The 17712-nt window shown below is 40.6% G+C and overlaps 1 protein-coding gene across 1 annotated transcript in view; it reads right to left on the reverse strand.

Moving 5' to 3' along the window:
• The window catches only part of LOC120029385 (CUB and sushi domain-containing protein 1-like), a 328206-nt gene that overhangs the window by 24490 nt on the left and 286004 nt on the right, over positions 1-17712 (reverse strand). Inside the window, 14 exon segments of the mRNA XM_038974609.1 lie at positions 2304-2477; positions 2631-2804; positions 3461-3634; positions 5273-5467; positions 6062-6247; positions 8270-8458; positions 9569-9715; positions 9864-10052; positions 10770-10883; positions 11210-11290; positions 13082-13227; positions 14258-14435; positions 15330-15518; positions 16574-16783. Of these exon segments, the coding sequence (XP_038830537.1) occupies positions 2304-2477; positions 2631-2804; positions 3461-3634; positions 5273-5467; positions 6062-6247; positions 8270-8458; positions 9569-9715; positions 9864-10052; positions 10770-10883; positions 11210-11290; positions 13082-13227; positions 14258-14435; positions 15330-15518; positions 16574-16783 (2346 nt within the window).

Here is a 17712-nt window from a genome sequence, read left to right on the forward strand (position 1 = left end):
ACAAATACAGTTGAAGTCGGAAGTTTACATACACTTAGGATGGAGTCATTAAAACTCATTTTTCAACCACTCCACAAATTTCTTGTTAACAAACTATAGTTTTGGCAAGTCGGTTAGGACATCTACTTTCTGCATGACACAAGTAATTTTTCCAACAATTCTTTACAGACATTATTTCACTTATATACAACTGTATCACAATTCCAGTGTGACAGAAGTTTACATATACAAAGTTGACTGTGCCTTTAAACAGCTTGGAAAATTCCAAAAAATGATGTCATGGCTTTAGAAGCTCCTGATAGGCTAATTGACATAATTTGAGTCAATTGGAGGTGTACCTGTGGATGTATTTCAAAGCCTACCTTCAAACTCAAATTCCATTGATAATCAATGGGAAATTATATCCTACTGGTCCTTCTGCAGCTTGCCTGTCAATGCAATCTTTCTTGTCCCAACCAAGCAAATTGGCTAGCTTACTAGCTAACGGAAACTCACCCCATTCCGTACAAATGTGCGTAACCACGACATTCAAACGAGGCTACAAAGAAAACTAATGGGACTGTAGCGACTGTGTTGACTTCAAAATCGGGGGTGTGAACTAGGTTTCTATTCAAGCGTTGATCGACATGGTAATGGCTCTATAGTATTGGAGAAAAGTTGAAAAAACTGACCCTCCGTTACATCTTGACGTGTCATGTCGTAACGTACAGCACGCATAAAGCAACTATTTCTGTCTTACAATCTCTCTCTTTAAAAACAAGAAATGGACAGTGACGGGGGTAAGGGGGGGATACCTAGTCATTTTTTTCATCATCATTGCATGCGATCATCATTCTCAAAGCCGCTGTTTACTTCTAAGATCACTTTAGCACCGCCCTAAAAACCTGATTCAAATTCGACACAAACCTTCAAATAGGTATGTAATGACACATTATATCAACTCTTTATAGTGTTTTATTTACATTTTAGAGGCGATAAGGTGATAAGTTGGACAGATCGAGTGAAAAAAGCAATTTTCCCACACGACATCTGTCCTTCTCACTATCACGCATTAGTTTCGCTTCCCCACCAGCCATTTTTAAAAAGACCCGACGGGGCTCATTGCCTGCTTGAATTATGCAGAAACGGGCAGTGTTTAGATCATGTAATTGATTTTGTTGGAAAGGGGAGAAATTGTGCTTTACAATGGTATTGACATTACAGTTGATCTGGAACTATTACGTTTTAGGGGCGCTAAAACAAGGGCAATTGTACGGACCAAGGCGATGTACGAGTTTACGTTAGATACTTCCAGACACAAATGAGAGAACACCTCACTCTGACCATTTTGGTCGTCGTAGCGGAGCTGGTTAGGCTGTTTACATGCTATTTAGAGCGTTCATGACTAACTGCTACTTTTTTTGCCTAAGTTTACTGACACCGCGCATATTCAGCGGGTGTTGCGAGTTCATAAATTCATCAGTTACTCTGCGCTCTGGCATACTCAGACGAGAGTGAATTTATGAATGCAAGAGATATATATGTTAACTGCGCAACAGTCGTTCAAGTTCTTGCTAGTTAACCAAATGACACCTGCATCTTTAGCGGTGTATAGCCCCCGAAAAACGATATGAGGGGAAAAAGTCAGTCACTCACCCACTCCTCCAATGATATTGCATGACATCCTCCTAGCAGCTTGCTAACGTTAGGCTCCGTGTTTTTAGCTTGCTACAAAAATAGATACGCTAGCCTATTAGCCACGTTATGACTGACTTGTGATCATTGCCCTTGCTAGTTTGATTGTATCAACATTCCCAGTCTTAGTTACATTCATCTGTTTTTGTCCAGAATATTGAGTCATTGAAACTGAAACAGTGCATCCTGAATGGAGGCAGCAAACAATGTACCAGGTCAGCTGTGATTTACAACCTGATAGCAATATTTTTTAGAATAACCATAAATGTTCTGGTGAATTATATTAATCATGCAGTGAATTGCATCCATCTATTCTGCCAACAATACCTTACTGTACTTCAAGGAATGTTGAGTCATATATAACCTATTTTTAAAACCTCTTGTAAAGTTGCTTTTGTAGTATAAACTGGGCATTTTAGACTGATATTATGAATGTGTTGTTTGTTTTATATCTGCAAAGTAGTTCAAATGCTGTCAGTTCCACTTTAATACACAATGAGTAAAATGTATTTGCTTTGTGAGCCATCGACATGCCCAAACTATCAATACAAAATAAAGTATGCACTCTACCCACAAAATGAAATGGATATACCTGAAATGCTTTGAATGTATTTGTTACTGTGTTTTACCTCTACAGACTGGAAGAGGGTTGCTCCACTGTCCAGTCATCCTGCACTGAGCTCTTGAGGCACCATGCAACAGATATCCTGTGCTGCAGGTGAAGTTGACCACATCGTTCAAGTTGAACTCACTGCCGTTAGTTCGACCATTTGCTGGGTTTCCAGGGTGACCACAGGTAATGGCTTTGAAGAAAGTAGAGGTAGCCAAGAGAGAGCAAAAATTGTTTTACACAATTATTAGTGATGGTGATTCAAAGGTTGAGAATTCCTGTAAATCTCTGATCATTAAGGAAGAATTGATGAAGGCAATAACAAAACTTAAGTTTATCCACTTACAAACACAAACAGGAGCTTGTCCGGACCATCTGTGGTCTTGTTGACAGATCCGAACCGATGTTCCAATAAGGCGAAAGCCAAGGTTGCATTGGTAGACAACAGTGTCACGATAACTGGAGCCACCACCACTTATGTGACCGTTGATGATTGGATCAGGGGAGTCACAGTGGCCAGCTAGAAGGGAGAATAAACCAGATACCTGCATCTTATTTTCAGTTCTTAGATGATACTTGAAATAGTTGAGACAGTGTGGATTGGCATGAAAGAGTACATTTGTGATGCAAAATTTCTTTCTATTCCCTAACACACCTTTGAAATGGTCTCAGGACTGTAATAACCATTTGGCACTTTGACATATGAAAACATTGTATCCTTTTCTCCCCTGATAATTCATGTCTTTGTGGTGAGAACTGCCTCAATCATTTTATCTGATCGATAATCTAATTGATAATAATGTTGGTGGTACAGTATATATCTTCATTTTTTACTGACATTTTGGAGTTGACTGCTGGGGTCAGATTAAATCTAATTATAGAATGGTCAGTATAAGAAGTTGCCTACCCTACATCAAATTTGGACACTGGTAATTGAAGCGAAATTACCTTAAAGAGGTTGACCTTCAAGAGTTTGAAGTGGATCAACTATAACCTGAGGAATCTTAATGTGTTTCTGGCATAATGATTTGAAAACCATAAAGGTGCTCTACCCCATTTGGTGTTCGTCCAAGATCATAACATTGAGGGACATCCAGGATGATACAATTTTGGAGCTCGTCCAGGATGAGAAAAGACAGAAATCTTAATCATTAAAAGAAAAAAATTCTACTGTACCAAGACATTTGGTTTCCACTCCGCTCCAGAGCCCGTTGACCCCACATTCCCTCACATGTGACCCCACCAGTGTGTATCCCGTATTACACATGAAGATCGCTGTGGCGCCAAATGTAGTCAGGGTTCCTATCTTGTTGCCATAGGGAGGAGAGGGGAGGTCCCCACACGAGATAACTGGAAGTGACACAGACAATCAGAGACTGAGTTATACTTGGTTGCACGCCACTGTGCCTGAGTGGAAACAAATTCCACAATAAGGACTGATTAGTGGAGCATTTTGATCTACAATGACTAGATATCCCTGAATGAAAGGCATGCAGAGAATTGTGTATTTCAGTGGAGGCTGTTGGGAGGAGCTATAGGAGGATGGGTTCATTGTAAAGGCTGGAATATCAAACCTATCAAACATATGGAAACCACGTTTGACTCCATTCCCTTGATTCCATTTCAGGCATTACAATGAGCCCATCCTCCCATTGCTCCTCCCACCAGCCTCCACTGGTGTATTTGTACTCAAACACTAAATGGGGAAGTGGCACGTCGTGTCTTACAGCAGCTGATTGACTCAGCTCTCACAAGTTACCTGTAAATGTTACAATACATTTAAATATCCAACTACCTTATGTAAACACACATTGCTGGCTGTTATGTTAACATTCATTATATATTGTCCTTTTTGTTTTGTCAGACCATTCTAACAAATGCAACAGTATGCTTGTTTGTTTGTCATTGTGCATTCACCATCTTTAAATTCACATACAGTCTGGTTCACCACATAATAGAAAGGAGGCACTAAACATTACAGTATGTAAGGACATTGGCTATTGATGAAAATGAGTACTCATGCAGCATATCAAGGATGGAAATGAAGCTATCCTGCTAGCCCGAGGCTAGTACTTTTCTGACCAGGCTATCAGAACATTTTCCAAACTAACCCACCAGCTAGTAAAATGTTTTCTTTTTAAGTTTCACATGACAGAGTTTGGACCCAGGCTAGTAAAAATAATGGTCTATTCTATTAGCCCAGCTGGCCAGTGCCCAAAATCCTTAGATTCCATCCCTGAGCATAATGCATGTCTTCCCCGTAAGGAGGTACCCAGGGAATGATCAGAAAACACACCAGGGACTCCTGGATGCACCCAATCAAAGCCAAGGCCAATGTGCCTTTGCATGTCCACAATGGCATGTAAACACATTAAATATTAAGTCCCCGCTAATCAAAATATTTACATTCTCCCTCTGACCACTAATTAGGCAGAGGCTATTTTCCATGATTACTTCATCACCACTGCAGTTGTTTACACAACATGTTTAAGTAGAGGAAATAGGTAGAGCTGTGATCAAAACGAATAGCAAGTTTGGATACTGCCTTATGACTTCCCAGCTACTACACCAAATCCTGGGGATTATACATGTTACGGTCCAGAAATACACTGGGAGCCACAAAGAGGCACGGAGGATTTCAGATTTATTAACTGCCAGTCTGAATTACAGCCCCGGTCAGACAATGAAATTGCTCTCAGTAATTAGAAAAAGGTACTATTCATACTCGAAATGTCAAGTATTTTGCACTCCATTCTTACAAATTATAATCTTTCCCGTGTAGCTCAGTTGATAGAGCATGGTGCTTACAAAGCCATGGTTGTGTGTTCGATTCCCACTGGGGACCAGTATTCAAAAATATATATGAAAATGTATGCACTCACTACTGTCAGTTGCTCTGGATAAGAACATCTGCTAAATTACTTAAATTTTATTTTCTATTACTCTAAGCACTGCAGCCTTGTGGTACATGCACAGTATGTATCTTACTCTTGCAGGTAGACTTCTCCTCAATTCCAGCCCAGGTTCCATTAGCTAAGCACTTGATTGTCCTCTGTCCTCCGAGGTAGAAGCCAGGAGTGCAGCTCAGCATTATCTGAGCTCCAAATTCATTCAGCGACCCTGAGATCAGCCGCCACACCATGTGTTCTGAGAGCACGCTCTCAATGTTAGGGCAGTGGATCGCTGTGAGGGGAGAGAGAATAGGCCAGAGTTAATGGAATACTGTGACCCTGGCCTTCATTCTGAACACACTCAAAAATACAGACATGACAGAGAAAGATAATCTCAATTTCCTTTACGTTCTCCAACTTTAGTGATTTGATATTCTAAAAGTCTTGTGATGTGTACATTATCGGTCTTTGTCCTACAGTATATACATAGTATTACATTCTATTAATAAAACTGAGAAATGCCAAAGCAAATCAGAAAGTATAATGAGCATAAAAATATTTGTTATATATATATCTTATATTCACATAAATCCCACTCATTGTAGTATGAACATGTCATTTAAACAGTCATGTCCCAAAATGACTTAAATATGATTGCTGAGAGTGTTTCTGGTAATGCAGGCCTGAGGAGGCGGGGTTGCATCCTACCATTTCTTTTGTGTGAGTGCTTAACCGCAAAAATCTAGTCATTATTGCTCACCCGTTACCTGCTCCAAATTACTCTCTAAGGAGGATGTTAATGAGACATGCATTGACTGCAGTGGCTCAATGAGGCAGGCGATTTTAACATACCGTTGGCATAGAAACAAAGGGTTATTTTTCTCACGTAAACAAAGAGGTGGGTGTGCAGCATTGCTCCATGTCCCCTCCTCCAGACAGATGGCGCTCGTGGAGAAACTTGTCTCCATCCTGTACCCTTCATTGCACTGGTAGTTAACTTTGCTTCCTACTGTGTACTGGAAACCATGGAATGAACCATTGGCAGGAGACTGAGGGATTCCACAAGATATAGCTGCCAATGGAAAGATATGAAAATATAAAAATTATACTCTCATCAAACGATCATTTCTCAACCTGCAACTGTTTATTCAAATCAGAATTTCATCTTCCAAAGCAACATCTACAAAAGCAACAAAGCAACATATTTTGAGAACAATTCAAGCTAGTAGATGTCTTCATAGTTCCAGTAAAATCAGTGGGACCAATTAGGCTGTTTTCTTGTCGAATTTGATGACAACCTTACGTTTAAGTTGGATTAGTGGAGCAGGTTGAGAGCTTCAAGTTCCTTGCTGTCCACATCACCAACAAACTAACATGGTCCAAGCACACCAAGTAGTGCATACAGCCCAGTACATAACTGGGACCAAGCTTCCTGCCATCCAGGACCTCTACACCAGGCGGTGTCAGAGGATGGCTCTAAAAATTGTCAAAGACTCCAGCCACCTTAGTCATAGACTATTCTGTCTGCTACCGTACGGCAAGCGGTACCGGAGTGCCAAGTCTAGGTCCAAGAGGCTTCTAAACAGCTTCTACCCCCAAGATATAAGACTCCAGAACATCTAATCAAATGGCTACCCAGACTATTTGCATTGCCCCCCCCCCTTTACACCGCTGCTACTCTCTGTGGTTATCGTCTATGTGTAACCGATGCGAAATGGATAGCTAGTTAGCGGTGGTGCGCGCTAATAGTGTTTCAATCGGTGACGTCAATCGCTTTGAGACCTTGAAGTAGTGGTTCCCCTTGCTCTTCAAGGGCCGCGGCTTTTGTGGAGCGATGGGTAACGATGCTTCGTGGGTGACTGTTGTTGATGTGTGCAGAGGATCCCTGGTTCGCGCCCGGGTCGGGGCGAGGGGACGGACTAAAGTTATACTGTTACATATGCATAGTTACTTTAATAACTCAACTAACCGGTGCCCCCCGCACATTGACTTTGTACCGGTACCCCCCTGTGTATAGTCTCGCTATTGTTATTTTACTGTTGCTCTTTAACTACGTGTTACTTTTATTTCTTATTCTTACTCTTATTTTTTGTTAAACTGCATTGTTGGTTAGGGGCTCATACGTAAGCATTTCACTGTAATGTTGTTGTTCGGCACATGTGACTAATAACATTTGATTTGATTAAACAGAGAAGCCAGAATCCTCCACTGCCTCTCCATGACCTTAAGAACAGCTGAATGGATTACTCTCAGCACTTACAGAAATTATGGCACATAATTAGTAGACACTATGGACACTTCTCATCACAGGAGTGTTCTGACTATAGTGGCCTTGTGTCTCAAATGGGAGGGATAAAGAGGAAGTAAGCAAAGTATGTACCTATGCTGTTAGTATGTACCAACTATTAGAGTACAATGGAAACCAGATATTTACCGTTGAAGATTGTGGCATTCACTTGCTTAAACCCACGCTTACCGTTCGAATACCATGTTTATAATACCGTGCAAATGGAACAGACGATCTCATCATATCAAATGATAATTTCCTATCAGGTTTAGTGAGGATAACAAACAGCTATCTTGTTTTGTTCACTAGTTACCCACCTGTAGTTTACCACAAATGAGTGGACACAGTTTCCTTTGTACCTTTAAAATAGATAATTGTCTTGCATGCTCTATCGCAAACAGGCATTAAAGATAAAACCCCCAGAAGTAATTAGCTCCATCTTAGACTCTATTCCTTTATGCAAATATACATCTCATTACAGCAATGGGCTGTCACACTAGTGAACACAATGCAGAAAGGGTCAGTTACATCACCATCGATGATTATATATTTCTGAATAAAGTTTGTTAAAAGACTTCTCAGAATCTATTCATTAAGATATTTTCTATGATATTAAGAAATATTCATGAATTGTAGCCTACTATGTTGAAGACCAAGGAGAAAAATAAATAGACAATGAATCACAATTCCACAAACACATGTCAACATTGTGACAAGAGGGAGCCCAATCACATTTGCAAGACTTTCACCAGACATTAAAGTGAATCCCCCTCGAGTCTGTAAATGCCATTCGCTGTTCTGCATTACCTTGACATAGTGGAGCTGGGGTATCCCAATGATACAGTCCATTCGGATGTAACCGGCAGGTGGAATTTCTGGGCCCCACTAGTCTGTAGCCAGCATAACAATAGTAGTGCAGATTGCTTCCTGGGATCTCTCTTGTTCGGTTAAGCACTCCTCCATTTCCAGGTGGGTCGTTAATGCTACAATAAGGAGCTAAATTGAAAAGAAAGGAGCAATTTAAGTGTTTTCTATACCATTCCTCCTAAATGATTAACGATATACACTAGATATACATTAGTACTTTATATTACCTTATATTAGTATAACATTAGATTAAATCCATCCACCAGATGACTAGTACTAAATGGTTAAGTCTAGGTTCTAGGTGATTAGACCTCATGTTAAAACTCCAGGCATCATTCTTATTTACTTTGATGAAAGACCAATGGACTGTTTAAGACGAAGGGAAAAATCCCTTGGCTGGGTAAAGACTTCTTCACTCCCAAAGCAGTTTTGTAAAGATCAAACGGAGGTGTATTACCCTGTCTGTGTTCAACATCCATGCATTATTTAAAAATACTTTTACATAGTTTGACAGCACCGAGGTAGCCACTCTGAAGCCTTCAGAAACCATCACTCATTCTGACACGTCAGGCCTCAATGCAATGTAACAATTTTTTTACCGAGTCATTTTTTTCGCACAAGGGATGGCAAATTGAATAAATGGGGAAACATGTGGAAACAAACTGGAATAATAACCAGCACAGGGGCTGGAACGGCAAAATTATCGACTAAAATGAATTGAGAGAAGAAAAGCAACAGAAAAGGCAGAGGGAGAGAAAAGAAGAGAGAAGAAATGGAGAGTAATCATTGCCACCGGGCTTTGTGAGCTATATATCATGTTTGGTCATTGGTGGAAATGTCGGTTTGAGGCACCGGACATGGCGGTTATTCAGCCAAATTCATTATCGGATCTTTGACCTCTATTATGGAGGACTTGCAAAAGGATCCCTGCAGGTATACAGTCTAATGAGGGCTAACTTGTAAAAGTCTGACTGCCTCACACTCTTTGACCTACATTGGATCCAAAGCAACTGCCTCAGAGGACAGAGGCTGGTGTCTAAGCTTCTCTGACACCCATACAAGAGAAAAAAAGGCTATGGCGCTGTCCCACTTTTTGAATGTCCTGTAATTCAAATGTTTCATTTGGTGTCTGTTATGAAACATACGAATGATGATGCATTAGTAGAAATAGACATGCCCACAGCACATGGGCATTAAAGCCTTATCACAAACTGAAACATATTGTTATGCACTACAAACCTGTGTAGCGGATTCTGAATCCTCTTTTGCTGGTTGCATGATCAGTGGACCATCTCAGGTAAAGGTGGTTGGTCTTGCTTGTAAAGTTTAACTGTGTGGAGTGATTTCCACTAAGGGCCACCAGCAAAGGGCTCTGGCCAGATGGTCCTAACAGAGCAAAAGTAACACTCACAAATGACAGTGCTTGTTGTAAGGCATTTGAACATTAAATCATCTCTGACATGGCATAAACATTTTAGAACAAACAAAATAAAACATGCATATGACTTATTTGGCTGTTGGAAGAGGAAATTACCGTCAAAGATCTCAAGTTCGTCGAACTGCTTCTCACTCTGAAACATCTCCACGAAGATGGAGATAGTGTACGCAGGTTGAACCCTGATGACCCAGGAGCAGGTCTGAGAGTTGGGGTAGTTTTTAGGGAAACCTGGACTAAGGATAACTCCTGATGAGGAGGAGCGTTCTTCATTTGCAGGACACTGGGCTAAACGCACAACACACACATGCAGACAAATGAGAAATAGTTAGTTACTGCTACAGTACACATCTTTATCACCTCAACTGTTCTTCTCTTGAGCTTCTCCAGGTTGCTAAATCCAAATGAGCTCAGGGTTAGTGATCTATGGCAAGAAATAATGTGAAGGCATTTTCCATTGTCCTGTTCTCTTCTACCCTGTGGGCAAATGATAATGAAAACAAACCGAATGGACCATAGCTGCATTACGGAATTACAACATTTAAGGAAACTCTGCTGCGCTTATCTCCATATCTCCCCAGAAAATGTACTTTGTGCTCTGCTAATGGAACCATACTGCTGCCTTCCATCTGTGTCATCACATTGGCACTATAATTAGAAATTATATGTCCACCATTCATAAGCCATTCAATCTGTGACTCACTTTCAGTCAGAGCTTCGATTTCAAAGAGTCACAGAGACTCTAGCTACACTCTAGCTGCACTTTGTTTTTTAACAGGCTGATGCACACCTTGGAACAATGTCTAGTAATAGTGTCGTATAAAGGAGTCATCAGAAGGATACAAAGAAACAAGGGTAGAACGTCAGATTTAAAAAAAAAACAGGCAGGTAAACTGATACGCTTGTAAAAGCAAATAACTGGAAGTATATGAGCTGAAAGTTCACCTCCTGTTATAAATGGAATAATAAATAAAATAATCAGAAAAGGTCAGAACATTCTCTTACCTTCACAAGTAGGCGGAGGACTCTCAAACTGGAGATGAGAGTTAAGTTTACAGGTAAGCTCACTGTTGCCTACCAGGGTAAATCCAGGGAAGCAGCGATACTTCACAACGTCTCCTGGACAAAATAATTATTTCATACGTCTTATAGCAGCTGTGACATCATCAACGTCTGATGGAAACCTACATTGGATATTAAGTTTATGTCTCTCGATACAATACCAACAGCTATATTACATAACAGTCTGCTATATACCCCTAACATGGTTGTCCAAGATCATTTCAAATAAAGGTTCACACTCCAGCATGGTATACCTCTTTGATTCAAAGTCACATAGGAGCATGTTTAAACTGAATCATGTAGCGGGTCACTGTCTGACGTCCCACTGCAACTCTGTGTTGAATTATATAACCCAGTGTTGACCATCTCTGGTACAAACGTACCTATTTCATAATCTTGATCTTCGTATACTATTTCAGCTTCTTCCACTGTTGGTGGAGGTGGGCATTTCTTCAGACGATAGGCTGGATGAGAGAAACAATTCATAAGTAATTTGCCAAAATCACATAATCCACAGTATACTATACTTATGGATACGTATTCTATCATTTCATCTATCTGACAAACATAAAAAACAAAGAAATCACACAAGATAAAGGGATGGGCATATACAGTTGAAGTTGGAAGTTTACATACAACTTAGCCAAATACATTTAAACTCAGTTTTTCACAATTCCTGATATTTAATCCTAGTAAAAATTTCCTGTCTTAGGTCAGTTAGGATCACCACTTTATTTTAAGAATGTGAAATGTCAGAATAATAGTAGAGAGAATGATTTATTTCAGCTTTTATTTCTTTCATCACATTCCCAGTGGATCAGAAGTTTACATACACTCAATTAGTATTCGGTATCATTGCCTTTAAATAGTTTAACTTGGGTCAAATGTTTCGGGTAGCCTTCCACAAGCTTCCCACAATAAGTTGGGTGAGTTTTGGCCCATTCCTCCTGACAGAGTTGGTGTCATGTTTGTAGGCCTCCTTGCTCACACACGCTTTTTCAGTCCTGCCCACAAATTTTCTGTAGGATTGAGGTCAGGGCTTTGTGATGGCCACTCCAATACCTTGACTGTTGTCCTGAAGCCATTTTGCCACAACTGTGGAAGTATGCTTGGGGTCATTGTCCATTTGGAAGACCCATTTGCGACCAAGCTTTAACTTCCTGACTGGTGTATTGAGATGTTGCTTCAATATATCCACATAATTTTCCTGCCTCATGATGCCATCTATTTTGTGAAGTGCACTGGACCCTCCTGCAGCAAAGCACCCCCACAACATGATTCTGCCACCCCCGTGCTTCATGGTTGGGATGGTTTTCTTCGGCTTGCAAGCCTCCCCCTTTTCCCTCCAAACATAATGATGGTCATTAGGGCCAAACAGTTCTATTTTTGTTTCATCAGACCAGAGGACATTTCTCCAAAAAGCACGATCTTTGTCCCCATGTGCAGTTGCAAACCGTAGTCTGGCTTTTTTATGGCGGTTTTAGAGCAGTGGCTTTGTCCTTGCCTTTCAGGTTATGTCGATATAGGACTCGTTTTACTGTGGATATAGATACTTTTGTGCCTGTTTCCTCCAGCATCTTCACAAGGTCCTTTGCTGTTGTTCTGGGGTTGATTTGCACTTTTCGCACCAAAGCTCATCTCCAGGAGACAGAACGCGTCTCCTTCCTGAGCGGTATGATGGCTGCGTGGTCCCATGGTGTTTATACTTGCGTACTATTGTTTGTACAGATGAATGTGGTGCCTTCAGGCATTTGGAAATTGCTCCCAAGGATGAACCAGACTTGTGGAGGTCTACACATTTTTTTCTGAGGTCTTTTCTGAGGTCTTTTGAAAGGCACAGTCAACTTAGTGTATGGAAACTTCTGACCCACTGGAATTGTGATGCAGTGAATTATAAGTGAAATAATCTGTCTGTAAACAATTGTTGGAAAAATGACTTGTGTCATGCACGAAGTAGATGTCCTAACCGACTTGCCAAAACTATAGTTTGTTCACAAGAAATTTGTGGAGTGGTTGAAAAACAAGTTTTAATGACTCCAACCTAAGTGTATGTAAACTTCCGACTTCAACTGTATATATAAATACAATCTGTTAGAGGACAATTGACCACATTCAACCGGTCACAAAGTAAAACCATGAGATATTACAACTTTATTTCTGAAATACTTTCGAAACAGGGAATCAGCAAGCTTTAGCAGTAACAGTATGCATTGCATTTTAGCTACAACATTTTTTTATTTGGAAGAGAAACTGACCATGGAAATTGAGGACAAAGAATCCACTTGTGGAGAAGTCACTGTGAAACTTGATAAGGACCTGATTGAAAGAACTGTAGGCTGATTCTAGCGCTGTATTACCACTGAAAATCCCAAGCTGTGGGTAGCTCTGCTCAGGGCCATCCCTGGAAGAGGCCAGAAGACATTGAAAGTGCATTACATTTATAACACACACATTAAACATTGCAATAATGTCCAGAATTTCAGTGTGGCTTGGTTGAATTGATTTGCTCTCAAATCTATAGCAAGATTTGTGCTGACGTTCATATAAAAACCATTACATTACAGACAGTGTTGAATGAAAACAGCAAAAAATGATGACTTTACAGACTACTGGCCTCTTTTAATGGCTTCTGAAGATGAATAATCCATATAACTCACAGAGGGCTGTATTGTGGCAGAAAGTGTGTATTTTACCCATTGAAATACATCGTTTTAATCCACTCTCGGGTGCTGCAGATTAAACCATGGCATGTACTTATTATATTGTGACCTTCAAGTTCATCTTCACTAGTAAAAGGAATAAAAAGGCACTATGTTGATTTGTTTCCTGTCTTGCTGTATTTACAGTATAACTCTGGGTTTTCCTGTGCAAGGTTAGCGTTTTCGTCATGAACCTTGTTCTGGAGGCAGCTCCGCAGAGCGCCCACTGGGCAAAAACTGGCTGAATCAGCATTGTTTCCATGTCATTTCAACACCAAAAAATAATTTGATGACGATGAATCAATGTGGAAAACTAATTGGATTTGCACGTTGAATTCATGTTCATTGACAAATCAACTAAATATAAAACAAAACAAAACTAGACGTTGAACTGACGTCTGTGCCCAGTGGGTGGTCACTAGCTGTCACAACCACAAAGTCATAAAATCTGATTTTTAAACCTAAACCTAACCTTAACCACACTGAGTTTTAACCCTAACCTGAAATTAAGACCAAAAAGCTATTTTTCTGGAATTTTTACAATACAGCCAATTTTGACTTTGCAGCTGCCCCATCTAGCGGAAATCGCTCAGCTCTGCCTCCAGGACAAGACTCATCCCAATAAACGTCAACCTGCTCGTTTGTGCTGTGAAGTACATGGTTCTTCACAGTAAAAGACATATCAGCCAATTATGAACTGATGGGGCTTGTGAGAAACCATTAATCCCTTACCATACAGCAATGTAATCTGTGACAGGCTCCGTCTGAAGCAGGGTGAAGTTGATGTAAATGCCATGTCCATGTGGCACGGTGATAAGCCAGGTACAGTCCTGTGAGTTAGGGTACTCATTTGGGTACTGGGGCGAGAATATGGTGCCATTCTGAGCTGTCATATTGTAGCCACATGGAGCTGCAGTAGAAGACAAGACGAAGCGGTATCATCACAGAGGGTATGTCCCATGTAGCTCAGTTGGTAGAGTGTGATGCATGAAACGCCAGGGTTGTGGGTTCGATTCCCACGGCGGACCAGAACAGGGGGAAAAAGTATTACATGTATCCACTCAGTACTGTAAGTTGCTCTGGATAAAACTGTCTGCTAAACGTAGAGCATATAGTAGGAATTGATGTTAAGTAGATTGGTGTTATTTGTCTGCTAACAACTGAAGAGCATTTCTTCACCAATTGAACCTTAATTTAAAATATCTGTACACTGTATTACTTGTAGATTAAATATTATGAGCAGCAATCACGAGAGCAGTTTTGACAACAGAGCAAACCCCATACTGTGTTATACTATCATGGTAAGTGTCTCTTTCCCTGGTATCTAGGATTAGTCAATCCTGCACAACTTTGAACCCAAAAGGGATGCAGTGATGACTTCAACAAGAACCCAATTTACCAAATACACCTCCAAAACACAATACAATGACGCTGAAAGGTGTCGTTGAATGAGGGACAGCTCTGAGAAATCTTTGCAGGTATTGATTGAGTAAGCCTTTGCCAGCTCGTACACTGCTCAATGCAGAAGAAATTTAGCACATGTCCCAGTAGTGTGGGTCTCAACTGGAGCAGTTTTCAAAGGCAGTAATATGAGAGGCAGTTTTGGGAAACGCTGCCTTTTTTCATACAGTATAACAGAACCGAACTTCACAACAGTATTACGAGGGTTATATAATAACATCTAGTATAGGGCTGATAAAAACGTCCTAACAAATACATTCTAAAATAGTTTGATAAATAAAGCAAAGAGCCATTGATGCTTTTGTTAAAATATCTGTTATGTATAATATTAACCCATGCTCACCCTCACAATGGGGAAAGGGATGATTCCATTTTCTGTTGATTCCATGTTGGCATGTGAGCACAGGATGTCCAATCAGAACGTATCCAGGAAAGCACTCAAAAGTGATTGACTGGCCAGCATTGTAGTCATTATTAATAATATATCCGTTAGGGAATGGAGTAGGGTCTTGGCAATTCTGCAATTCATATGCTAAAATGCAAGAGAGAAAGTCAGAAAAAAAGTGGGGTTACAAGCTTGTGCAATAAAAATACATATTTCTTATAACAGGAATGCACATACATCACAACAAAATAAAACATATTTCAAGAAATGTTCAAACAAATTATGTGGACTATCGTCCACAGCCCACAGGTGACCCATCCCACTTAACCTTTTGAGACAGTACTGGAACACACATGACACCTGTCAGACACATTTTCACAAAATGTCACTATGACATGTCTATTTCAAGCATAATGCCAACAACAAAGAATGGACGCCAGGAAACCAATAAACTTTTCTGTTTCAACCTAAAAAAATACAGCAACGTTACAGCAACGTTACTCCAAAAATCTATTGAAGCTTGACAGTGCTGGAAATTGACGATCAAGTTCACATTTCTTTTTGCGTACAATGAGAGAGCAATTGTTAAATGAGATGTGGTGGTTTTTTTGGTAAGAGGAGAAGAGGAAAAGCCAGGATATGAACCCTCTGGCCTATATGTGGAAGAAGACAACACACAGGGTTATCTCTTGAAAAGTGGAAGCCATGCACTCAACATCTACAGTTGCCATTGACCTTAACAAGAACCCCAGGACCAGTGGAAGCAAAATAGCCCCATAACATCAAAGTGCACTCAACATCTAAATGACGCTCTCCATTGATTCTGAATGCTTTTTCCAGGCGGGAGAAGCAACATAACGGAGTAACCTCTCAATGATCCTGAGAGGGCAGATTCTCAGATAATTTAACTGACAGGTACTTAAGTCCTTGAAGCTGACATTTCATCTATTTTGTATTTAACCTTGAATCATCCTAAAAAGAAAGCTAGAGCATATCAACAAAATATAGATAAAAACAGTATCAATAAGGATTTCACATCAGACATTCCCATAGATTCTTTCCCAGATTTAACACAAATGCCCCAAAACAACATCCAAGCCTAGCGCCAACAAAATTGTCAATTGAAACCAATACAAACCAAGCTCTTTTAGGTGAGGAGAAACCATGCTAGACATGGTGGATAAAAATGAAGTACAGCTCACCTTGGTAGGCCAGTTTGAATCCCTGCCTGTTTTCAGAGTGGTCACTGTAGAAGTGAATCACGGTCTCATGTGTTGTACTCAGCAGGTTGGGCGGCAGCTGACTTCCGCTAAACTGTCCAATCAGAGAGCTGCTGTGCTGCGGCCCATTTCGCACCTCTAAAAAATCATGGTTGTCTTCGGAGGAAAAGTTGAGGAACTGAATATGAGCCCCTGTAAAACACAGAAACATTATATGAGATATAGTGTATGGACAAAGGCTTCGGTTGATGGAGCTATGTTTATTTCATAACCAAAACATGCATCAAAACATTCCCACTGTCTTTGAAAGTTACGGGCATTTGTCCAAATAACCAGTCATGAAAAACCCAAACACTGGAAATACTGCTGCTCGTTTGCCCACACATCACATTTTTAGTACAGCTAAAAAGTACAACAATATCATAACCGCCATCGATAAAAGACAATACTGTGCAGCCGTATTCATCGACCTGGACAAGGCTTTCAACTCTGTCAACCACCGCATTCTTATCGGCAGACTCAACTTCCTTGCTCTCTCAAATGACTGCCTCGCCTGGATCACCAACTACTTCTCAGACAGAATTCAGTGTGTCAAATCGGAGGGCCTGTTGTCCGGACCTCTGGCAGTCTCTATGGGGGTGCCACAGGGTTCAATTCTTGGGCCGACTCTTTTCTCTGTATACATCAATGATGTCGCTCTTGCTGTGATTCTCTGATCCACCTCTACACAGACGACACCATTCTGTATACTTCTGGCCCTTCTTTGGACACTGTGTTAACAAACCTCTAGATGAGCTTCAATGCCATACAACTCTCCTTCCATGGCCTCCAACTGCTCTGAAATGCAAGTAAAACTAAATGCATGCTCATCAACTGATCGCTGCCGGCACCTGCCCGCCCGTCTAGCATCACTACTCTGGACGGTTCTGACTTAGAAGATGTGGACAACTACAAATACCCAGGTGTCTGGTTAGACTGTAAACTCTCCTTCCAGACTCACATCAAGCATCTCCAATCCAAAATTAAATCTAGAATCGGCTTCCTATTTCGCAACAAAGCATCCTTCACTCATCCTGCCAAACATACCCTCGTAAAACTGACTATCCTACCGATCCTTGACT

Source organism: Salvelinus namaycush, chromosome 35, assembly GCF_016432855.1.
Source record: "Salvelinus namaycush isolate Seneca chromosome 35, SaNama_1.0, whole genome shotgun sequence".
Classification (NCBI taxonomy): Eukaryota; Metazoa; Chordata; class Actinopteri; order Salmoniformes; family Salmonidae; genus Salvelinus; species Salvelinus namaycush.